The sequence below is a fragment of the Glycine soja genome, chromosome 17, assembly GCF_004193775.1.
Source record: "Glycine soja cultivar W05 chromosome 17, ASM419377v2, whole genome shotgun sequence".
Classification (NCBI taxonomy): domain Eukaryota; kingdom Viridiplantae; phylum Streptophyta; class Magnoliopsida; order Fabales; family Fabaceae; genus Glycine; species Glycine soja.
Genome location: NC_041018.1, coordinates 3,070,388 through 3,081,050, shown reverse-complemented (window position 1 = coordinate 3,081,050; position 10,663 = coordinate 3,070,388). Strand labels below are relative to the sequence as shown.

Here is a 10,663-nt window from a genome sequence, read left to right as displayed (position 1 = left end):
AATTTGCCATTACTACTATACCCTTCCCTACTTTGGATGTTTTCCAAACTCCAAACATCACCGCACCGCCTACTTGGTCATAAATAAAAGAGTAGCCATTAACAAATTATTAAAGTATTTTTTTTAATTTAATAAAATAATATTGGAATAAATTTTACTCCATACAATAATAAGATTTTGTTAATGATCGAAGTGTAAACAAAGGAAAAAAAATATTGTTACACTAGAAGAAGTTGGTAAGTTCACACCGACATGCATATGCATGCATGCCACGAGAGAAGGCATGCGATCCAAATGCAGACAACACTTTGAACAGATCATGACAACAGAGTCAGAGAAAGGCAAGTATATATATATATATATGACCCAATTGCAGAGCCAAACAAACAGAACAGAAAGCGAATTCTTTTAAATTTATATAAGAAAAGAAACAAAAAGGAGGAAGCTGATTCATTTCTTTAGTCCAAACTCCAAAGCTACAAACTGATTCCCGAAAGTGTATATATATATATATATATATATATATATATATATTCACCCTACAAGGTAGACAAACCCAATAATAATACTAGTAATACAGTACTACCAACAAAATCTCTGTTCTGGGCAACTCTGGGACTTGTCTGTGTGTCTCTTTTAAATTCACTATGAAATCCTTTTCACCGTTTATCCAACCGAATAAAATTGTCCACGTGGATGCCATATCCTTGACCTCCACAAACTTGGTTCTAGTTCACGGCATTCACATTTCACAATCTGCATGCAAGTCAGATATATTAAAAATTTGAATAGTGTGAACACAGCAGCGTGTAGTCTTTAGCAGAAGCATGGAGCAGTAGGTGTCAGTACACGGGACACTACTGTGTTTTCAGTAAAGTGCATTGTGCCTAGCTAGCTAGTTACTTCACGATCGATCGGACACTGATTTCATAATGATGATGATGATGTATGTCCCAACTAACAAATTGACTGATCTGGCTATAAGGATGTGTTCGTTTCCAACGAAAGAAAAGCGCTGAAAGTGTAAACACGGATGAAAAGAAAAGAAAGAAAGCATTTGGCTTGTTCAATTGAGATGAAAGTAAAATCAGTACAAAATTGGTCAGCTATACTTGCAAATTTCTTTTCAAAACTGAGATGAAATGCGAGGAAAGAATACATAGTGTTGGCTGTTCCGAAATTAACCTTGGCTCCTCATACACACGCACGAGAAGAGCACCATCTTTTAATCAAAATTTAATAATTAAGTTGCAGCCATATTCGAATATGGAACCCAATAATCAAATAAGCTGCAGCCATATTCGACTATATATGTGCAAAATCAAATAAGCTGCACCCAAGATTGAATTTGTGCATAGGAAAATAGATTATATATATAAAATAAAATAAAATGTTATTTAATATAATAAATTTTTGTAAAAAAAATAAAAAGTAAGTAATATCATACGAAAAATAACCTACTTTAGAATTGCTTATAATCGTACTAGTTAAAAAAATATTAAAGAAAAAAATGCAACTCCACATGATAAAATTGGAACTGTACGTAAAAATGATTTATTCAATTTTTATTTGGGTAAATACTCACTTTTCTCCCTCAACGTGTGTCCCTGCAAGATGAAAATATAAGATTTAGTTTTTAAAAAATGTAAAAAGTATGACAAATATATCAGACCGTTAATTTTTGTTTGTTACTGTTAATAAAATAGCTTACGTGACACATGGAGAGAAATTTATCACTAAAATAATTGTCAACGTGGATCGTCAATATAAGGGCATATTTGTCATAATGAAATGTAAAGTCACTGCAATCCCTGAATCACTCTACCACAACATGTCAAATGAAATGCCAAAGTGGCTGCAATCCCTAAATCACTCTATGTCTTAAAGGCAAAGAACAAACCTTTGTATTAGTTATTTTTTTGTGTTAAAGTTAACCTTTATATTAGTTTGAACATTATTATATTTTTTATTTAAATTTATTTGGATTCTTTATTTGTTAGTAACTATTTTTATTTCATTCATATTATGTATAATAAGAAAAAGACTTATAATTTCACTTTAGCTTTATCTAGTTTAAATTTTGTGAGACTTATTTTTTTTTTAAAAAAAAAAGTTGATTAAATTCTTTTTTTAAAACAAATAAATTTGGTCCTACAGTCAATTGTGTTTTTTATATTCAAAACTCTTTGACATATTATTTTCAATCTAAATACAAGGGTACTTAAGTTGAAATTGGGATATGAAATAATTTTAAAGATTAAAAATGAAAAATTTAGTAGAAATTTAATAAAATTATAAGATATAAGATAAAAAAAATTTTAACAGCAAAGATTAAAGTTTGACAAGAAAATCAAAATAATATATATATATATATATATATATTAAAAGAATTTAAAAAATATATTATATAAATACTAAACGAATATGATTAGTAGATTACAAACATATAATAATAATAATAATAATAATAATAATAATAATAATAATAATTAGTCATAATTTATTATTAACGTCCGGATATATTTGTCAGCGAAGTAGGAAACGAAAAGTAAAAAAAAAAATATTAGGACAAATATGTGTATTGACAATCTACGTTGACAATCATTTTAGTGACAAATTTGTCCTTCCATACCACGTAAGCTATATTTTATTAATGGTGATGGACGAAAGTTAGCTGAATATATCTATCGCACTTTTTACATTTTTACATTTTCAGGAACTAAATTTTATATTTTCATCTTTATATTTGTTAACAAATTACACATTGAAGAACAAAAGTGATTATTTACCTTTTTATTTTATTTTATTACCTGAACATCACTTTCTTTTCCTCCATCCAAATCTCTTTCCTCTATTGGGGACAACCACTCTTTTCATTCTCTTTCACCACTACCTGATAAATTTTTCATTTGTAATTAATCATTATTAAAATAAAATCTATTAATTTATCATGATACAAACATAAAATTTATTAATTTATCAAGGACTAAAAATAAATATCAAGAACAAAAAATAAAATTATTATTTCATTAAAGACTCAACACAAAATAAAAATTTATTAAAAAAATACAAAAATTGAGTATAGTCAAAAATATATTTAAGCTTCACCTTAGCCTCCCTTTATCTTAAAATAAAATAAATACATTTTTTATTTGTGCACTATATAGAATTACTGTATTCTGTAGACGAACTTTTTCCAAACTGATATTTAATTTGTTTCATTTTAATATCATTACTTTTTCCAAAATGATGTTAGATTTTCCTCTCTTTAATATCATTACTTTTTTTCAAAATTGTTATGCTGTGTAATGTAATTTGTAATTTCATTTCAGCACACTGCTTAACATATCATTTGGTTTAGATGCTCGTGGTTGTTATCTGTACCTTTGGAACTACACCATGTGATGAAAAGATGTATAACCATGAAATTCATGAAAAATGGGAAATCAAGTGTATATAAAGTTTCATTACATAGGAATATTGCCTTAAAGAAGAGATCAAGAAACCATCGGATAATTTGAGCAACGAGCTAAAAGGGTCTATGATGATGAAGAAGCACTAATGTGCAGTGCTACTAAGGAAGCATATGTACCACCTTTGTTAAGCAAAGTTTCATGCTTTCCTTTCTCTGCAATGACTCCATTTTCAACAACTGCAATTGAATCTGCATCCTTTATGGTGGATAACCTGTGAGCCACCACAATTGTGGTTCTATCCATCCTCACTCGATCAAGTGCATCCTGAACCACTCTTTCAGACTCAGCATCAAGTGCACTTGTGGCTTCATCTAGCAGTAATATTTTTGGACTCTTCACTATGGCTCTTGCAATTGCCACACGCTGCTTCTGCCCTCCAGATAGTTGAATCCCTCTCTCTCCCACTAATGTGTCATAACCCTGAATGCTTATACATTAGGTGTTTAGATAGCTAAATATTCAAAATTTTATGAGATAAGTTTTTTTCGAATAGTGTGTAGGTTTACCTGCTGCAAACTGCTAATGAACTTGTGGGCATTGGCCAGTTCAGCTGCTGCTATAATTTCAGTTTCTGTTGCGTCATCACCTTTTCCATACGCAATATTGGCTCGGATGGTGTCATTGAACAACACAGGCTCCTGGCTTACCAGGCCCATCTGCTGCCTAAACCATTTAATTCGTAGCTTTTGGATTTCTGTTCCATCCAGTGTAATCTGCCCCGAATCTGGGTCATAAAATCTTTGTAACAATGAGATCACTGATGACTTTCCACTTCCACTTTCACCTACTAGAGCAATTGTCTGATTTCCATCAGTGTAATCAAACTCTTAGATTCTGCCTTAAGAAAGGTTGTCTGAAAGAATCACTTGTTCCTATGATGAGATTTATGCATCAAACCAATAGATTATTTGATTAGTTACCTCTCCTGCATGAATGTTCAAGGAAAGATCTTTGAATATAAGAACGTTAGGCCTTGTTGGATACTTGAAAGTGACATGGTGGAACCTGATCTCTCCATTCACTTCTTCCAGTGTCATTCCAGACTCATCACTGGGGTCTATTCTTGATTTCTGATCAAGAATAGCAAATACAGAAGCAGCAGAACTTTTTGCTTTACTTGCAGCAGGGGTCATGAAGCCAGATTGTGACATTGCTATAGCTGCCATAGAGAGAGCAAAAAATACCTGAAAATTAATAAATGAATTGTTCAATGCTAGAATAGTGTGATGGGCTCAGCTCTCAAATTATCTATATTGTTTTATTTTAAAGAGAAAGAATAACAATTTTTTAATTTATCGGAGATATTAGCAAACACATTGTCATCAACAATTCAGATAAGTAAAAACCTTCATATGTGGGATCGAGACAAAGATAGGACAATAACTTACACGGAAAACATCAGAGATTGATGTTTTGCCACTCTCAACAAGTCTGGCCCCAGCATAAAAACTGCATGCATAAACAGAGAACAGAAAGAAGAGTGATAAGCCGAAACCTGTTCCGCTGACTAAACCTTGCCTTATACCTGTCTGAATTGGTCCTACACATTTTTTCTGGTATAATTCCATCACCTTCTCTTCAGCACCGAAAGCGGCAACTGTTCTGATATTCCCTACTGCATCACTCGCTACTTGACTTGCTTCCTCATATAGTTTCTGCGGAACATATAGAGCATAATAATCACATTGGTCAAATGATATTAGCATTAATTAACTACAGAAACAAAGATGTACTAATTAAATATAATCGAAGATGTACACGGAGATTTGAGACCACAATTGAAACACAGTTTATCTTGTTTGAGTATATGCAGAAAGAGTAATGCAGCATACACAAACATTCTACTTAACAAACAAAAACTTATCCCTTCCATTGGATTTATCTTTGGATCAAGCCAAATGCAAAAATACAAATGAAATCAAATGGCTTTGCACAATGGTTAGTCTGATGGCTTCCACTCAGACAACATTTACATCCAAAGTTTCCCATCCCAAACGGCACTGTGTCTAGAATTTAGATATTTTCATAAGGTTTCACGCTAGCAGCTTATAGTTTGATATCATTAAGGAACAAACCTTTGCATTGGTGCTAAATCCTTGCATGGACTTCATTTGCAAATTTCCATTTAGTAATACTAGAGGTACCAAAACAAGAACGATGAGAGAAAGCTGCCAGTTTGCGTCAAAGGCAATTACCAAGGCTGTAATTGCAGTAGAAATATCTTGAACCAGCAAACCAAGAGCATCCCCAACCAAAGTTCGAATAGAAGCCGCATCAGTTGAGAGCCTTGCTCCAAGTGCTCCACTTGAATTCTCAGCTTTATCAAACCAACCTATTTCCATCTGAATTATTTTCTCAAAACACATAAGCCGGATCCTTTTTATCAACTTAGAACCAGCTACAGCAAAAAGGTAGGACCTTAATGGAATAAATATGAAGGCAGCCACACTAAGTACAACAAATATTAATGCCCAAAACTTTGAGTCTTTACGGAGTTCATCTGCAGGCTCAAAAAAAGTATTTATCATGTGCGAGAGAAGAAGCCCCACGGTGGGTAGTATTGCCCCAGTTGCTGCTGCTGCTACAGTCCCCAAGAGTAACACTGGGATTTCAGGCTTGTTAAGATAAGCAATGCGGAGAAGTGAAACTTCTTGAGGTTTATTTGATGCTGCTGAAGGAAGAACTTCAGGCCCTCCTTCAGATGTTTCAAAGAGATCTGGTGAGGTTGGCATGGCATTTGATATTTTGAATGAGCGTTGGCTGTCGATTCCTCTTCCAGATGATTCCAGACTAAAAGATTGAGGGAAAGAAAGCCGTTGGCTCAATTGTCGTTCAGAATCTACAAAGTTTTCTGGCTTTCCTGACTCATTTGCATCATATTGATCTGATTCCCTTTTAATTTTTTGCAATCTAATGAGCTGACTAAAAGCTCCATCAGGATCTTTAGTGAGTTCAGCATGTGTGCCTAATCAATTGAAAGAAATAAGAATGCAGCAATATAAATGTCAAGGAAAAATGAAAATGTGGTTTTGAGGAGAGAATCACTTGAAAACGGATTGTTATACTGAGTTTCATTTTTGTGGCAACACAGTATTATACCTTTCTCTATTACTTTTCCATGATGAATAACTGCAATGACATCTGCATTCCTTATTGTGCTTAGGCGGTGGGCTACAATGACAGTTGTTCGGTTTATCATAATTCTGTCTAGGGTCTCTTGCACCACTCTCTCTGATTCTGCATCAAGAGCACTTGTAGCTTCGTCAAGGAGCAGAATTCTTGGATCCTTCAGAATTGCTCTTGCTATAGATATTCTTTGTTTTTGACCTCCAGAGAGCTGAATTCCATGCTCGCCAACCATCGTGTCAAGTCCCTAAACTCACAATTTTACAAAACTAATGACATAAAAAGGTCTCTTACTGAATACACACACATAGACACAGAAAATTTTCAAATATGAAAGATGAATTGCGAGCTCACATGGGGAAATTTATCTATGAACTTAGCAGCATTAGCGAGTTCAGCTGCCGCTCTGATTTCTTCATCTGTTGCCCCATCTTTACCATAGGCAATATTCTCTTTAATGCTGCAAGCAAAGAGAACTGGTTCCTGGCTGACAAGTCCTATTTTCTGTCTGATCCATTTCAGTTGAAATTCTCTGAGATTGATACCGTCAATGAGAACTTCACCAGCTTGTGGATCATAAAATCTCTCAATTAAACTAATAACTGTTGATTTCCCACTTCCACTTTGCCCTACCAAAGCTGCAGTAGTGCCACTTGGTATTGAAATTGAAAATCCATTGAATATTTGCTCATCAGGTCTGGAAGGATAACTAAAGCAGACCTCCTTAAGCTCTATATCACCAGAAATATCATCTAGCAGTCGACCACCAGTGTCATAAGCATCAATATCTGGCTGCCTCTTAATCGTTTCAAACATTTTAAAGGCAGCAGCTTGTCCTGCAGCGAATGCAGTTAAGCTTGGAGATGCCTGCCCAAGAGACCTACAAAAAGAAATTAGCCCAGAAAATTTCATCAAATTTTCCTGCCAAGCTTGGTAGAGGTTGTAAGATATGGATTGTTTCATTCATCCACAATGTATATGGGAAAGTAGAAGCTAACTTACATGGAACCAGTCAAAACTGCAAAAAATATACTAATGACTTGTCCTCCTGTATAACCTTTCTCTAGTACCATCTTCCCTCCAAACCACACTGCCAAAGCATAGGTACAGTAAATAAATAGACGAACTAAACCAAAGCCAAACCCTCCAGCCACACCCTCTTGCACTCCAACTCTGTAAGCTTTAATTAAGTATTGATTGTATTGAGCTATAGCTTGCTTCTCACCAGTAAATGATGCAACCTGCATTAGAGCAATGTGGATCTTTTATATGCTACTCTCTTGCAACATGAAAAATAAAAACATGGAAAGTACATTCTGAAGGTTGGCATACAGTTCGAATTGAACCAATTGTCCGCTCCACTACAGTAGCTGCTTCAGAATAAGCTGTTTGTCCTCGGGATGCCATCTTGGCAAAAGCAAAGCTCATTACGGAACCAGAGAGGACAAGAAGTGGAAGAGAAGATAGAAGAGCAAGGCTTAGAAGCCAACCCTTGATGAATGCTATGACTGTACCTCCAAAAAAACATGCCACATATTGTATGAATTTTCCTACCTGAGATATCACCCAAAAGAAGAAAGAAAAATTTAACTTCAAAGTTTGTTTTATCATAGTTTGATGAAAGAGTTTAATTTCTATGCACTGTTAAAAAAAATTATACTGTCAACCAATCAGAAATCATGATATGTATGACTTTTAAGTAGCTATTGTAAAATTCAACAAGCTTATCATATTTGTGATTGGATGATAAGGTAAAAATATATACTCTTGATGAGATGCTAACGATTTAGGACTTGAATAGTGGTCCATTAATACCTTCTCTCCCATGGCCTCTTGAATAAGAACCGTGTCACCTGACATCCTTCCAACAACCTCTCCACTGTTGGTGTCCTTGTCAAAGAAGCTGATATCTTGCCTCAAAATTGCTTTGAGGTATAAGCCTCTTATTCTTGCAGCTTGTCTCTCCCCGGTGATCACCCAGCAAGCCACCTCTGGAAGATTGCACGTATGTGTAAATCTTGTTATTTTTATATTAAGAAAAATTGTATTTCTAGTTATACAGTAAGCATAATAATTGGAGTTGGTATGCTTACGCAAGAATGCTGCAAAAAAGGCACCTGCGCCGATGGATGCAAACTTCAGTGATGCCTGAGCATGAAACAAAGCTTGATGGGTTATGACATGAAAATAAGAGAATTTCGAATCCAAATTGTTCATCTCACACTTAATTCTTGTGGAATTAGATACCACAGGCTATTGTACAATAGAATCACTGACACTAATAAGTTGTTGAAATTAGATAAGACAAATTCTAAATAAAAATTACTTAGCAATTATTCGGTGGCATGAAAAAATGTGAGACAATTTAAAGTGGAGTACTGTACATCTCATTTTCACGCACCCATGCAAGTGTTCATGTTTCCAAATCATTCCATCTCACTATTTTCACATTTTCCTTCTTGTTGATATATATTGTTCCGACATTGATTATTAATGAAAGGGAGCTAGGCATTACCTTGGAAACTTGATGAACTACTGCTTGTTTATTATCAACATTTCCTCCAAAAGCATCAATCGCATCTCCAATAAGTATTGTCATTAAAGGCATAGAGATTCCATTACCAACTGCACTTATTGCCCCAACTACCATCAGAAGACAATCCCAAGAGTCTGCAAATGAGAAAAGTTTGTAAAAGGGTACTGTTTTATTGCTTTCACCCTTCATTTTGTTCTTCTTGCAATCCTGCTGCATGTATTCAATTTCTTGGGTATTTTCAGGACCTTGAGCTGGTGGATGATCACTCGTTGATCCTGTCGTCTTGGTTGAAGTCATATCTGCTTCCAAGCCGGCCTCAGCCACCATTTCCTCAAGGAAAACCTGTCTTGGTTCACAACTTATAAACACTAAAAAGTAAAAAGAGCTGCTGAAGAAGGATCACTGGTTTGAGTCATCAACTCGCTTTTAGTTTTTCCATCAAAAGTCACCACTGAAGTGCGTTATAATTCTTTAGATGTCAAAAACTGCAAAAGCCACGTATATTGGAAATTAGTTGACTCATCCAAACAATAGAAACGAATGAAAATTGAAGGGTGAGAAAAAAAGTAAAGAAAAGAAAAGTTAGCAGGGAAACCAGAATTGGACAGAAAGAACTAATTATAAGGTGCAAGGTATACTTGCAAAAACCAACATGAGTGATCAAAGCACATTCAACATCCAAAGATATATCAAAGTAATGCTTTTGTGATCATTGTTATTTTCTTAAAGAAGTACAAGCCAGAAACGAACCACCTTTTTGCAAACTTGAGGTAGAAATGCTTCCAACGTTCTCAGAATGATGCAAAGTAGCACCATAAAGCAATAGGATAATGAAGGAAAACTATAGGATTGACGAAAACCAGTTGGCAGTAGACTACTATTGCAAGTTAACTAGGCTCCTCTTTAAATTACGAGATTAAGCAAAAGAGCAAAACAGAATTAGATGCTCATTACCCAAGATAATAGTTTATGTACGGTTTAAATGCATAATGGAACAAGAGCTCTTTGATATGAACATTACACGTGGAGTTTATAATCATCCCAGAATTAAATTTAAAATATATGAGCAATGTTCTAAAGTCATTTCTAGCTACCATTCCTTAAACTTTATGTATTCTTAGAAGTATAATATATTAAAAACTTAAAAAAATGTTGCTTTCAAGTTAATATTTTGATTATTTTCAGATTTTGATTCCTTGACCTTAAGGATATAGTTTTTATCATTTGACTTAAATATATTATATAATAAAATTGTAAAAAAAAAAGAAGGGTTATGAGTTTGATTCCTCTGATTAATAAAAATTAACTATTAATATTTGTAAATAAAAAAATAAAATTTACATTAAATATCAAATATAGCATTATTCTAGATTATCCAAGAAATCTTCCCCTGATATTGGCCACTTTATTGGTTATAAGTGTTGTATTAGTGAAGCAGAAATAGCATGGTAGAATTCTTTTTTCAAGCAATTCAATATGGTCATAAGAGTAGTATAATGTTGAATTTGAAAGTTAAGAATGACCA

General features: G+C 34.0%; 1 protein-coding gene across 5 annotated transcripts; it reads right to left on the bottom strand.

Moving 5' to 3' along the window:
• Window positions 1-3,402: 3,402 nt before the first annotated feature.
• Window positions 3,403-10,140, bottom strand: LOC114392191 (ABC transporter B family member 21-like). Of its 5 annotated transcripts, XM_028353242.1 has the most exons (14): window positions 9,892-10,133; window positions 9,321-9,623; window positions 9,118-9,227; window positions 8,696-8,750; window positions 8,418-8,593; window positions 7,935-8,156; window positions 7,605-7,843; window positions 6,957-7,482; window positions 6,576-6,849; window positions 5,552-6,441; window positions 4,865-5,131; window positions 4,397-4,660; window positions 3,983-4,276; window positions 3,403-3,896 (listed from the first exon to the last, which is right to left on the bottom strand). In XM_028353242.1, the coding sequence occupies exons 2-14, from the start codon at window positions 9,463-9,465 to the stop codon at window positions 3,540-3,542; spliced, it is 3,819 nt and encodes a 1,272-aa protein (XP_028209043.1). In that variant the 5' UTR covers window positions 9,466-9,623; window positions 9,892-10,133; the 3' UTR covers window positions 3,403-3,539. The 5 variants fall into 5 exon arrangements, with proteins under 5 accessions (XP_028209043.1, XP_028209042.1, XP_028209040.1 ...); XM_028353241.1 differs by having other exon boundaries at window positions 9,118-9,623; window positions 9,889-10,133; XM_028353239.1 differs by having other exon boundaries at window positions 9,118-9,623.
• Window positions 10,141-10,663: the final 523 nt, after the last annotated feature.

What these genes read in the sequence shown, in the direction of transcription:
- LOC114392191 (XM_028353241.1), bottom strand. Translation starts at nt 9,465, where the DNA reads ATGGTGGCTGAGGCCGGCTTGGAAGCAGATATGACTTCAACCAAGACG. An exon ending in TCATAGATAAATTTCCCCAT is followed by an intron (nt 6,850 to 6,956) that starts GTGAGCTCGCAA and finishes TTGTGAGTTTAG; the next exon opens with GGACTTGACACGATGGTTGG. An exon ending in GATTTAGCACCAATGCAAAG is followed by an intron (nt 5,132 to 5,551) that starts GTTTGTTCCTTA and finishes TATGTTCCGCAG; the next exon opens with AAACTATATGAGGAAGCAAG.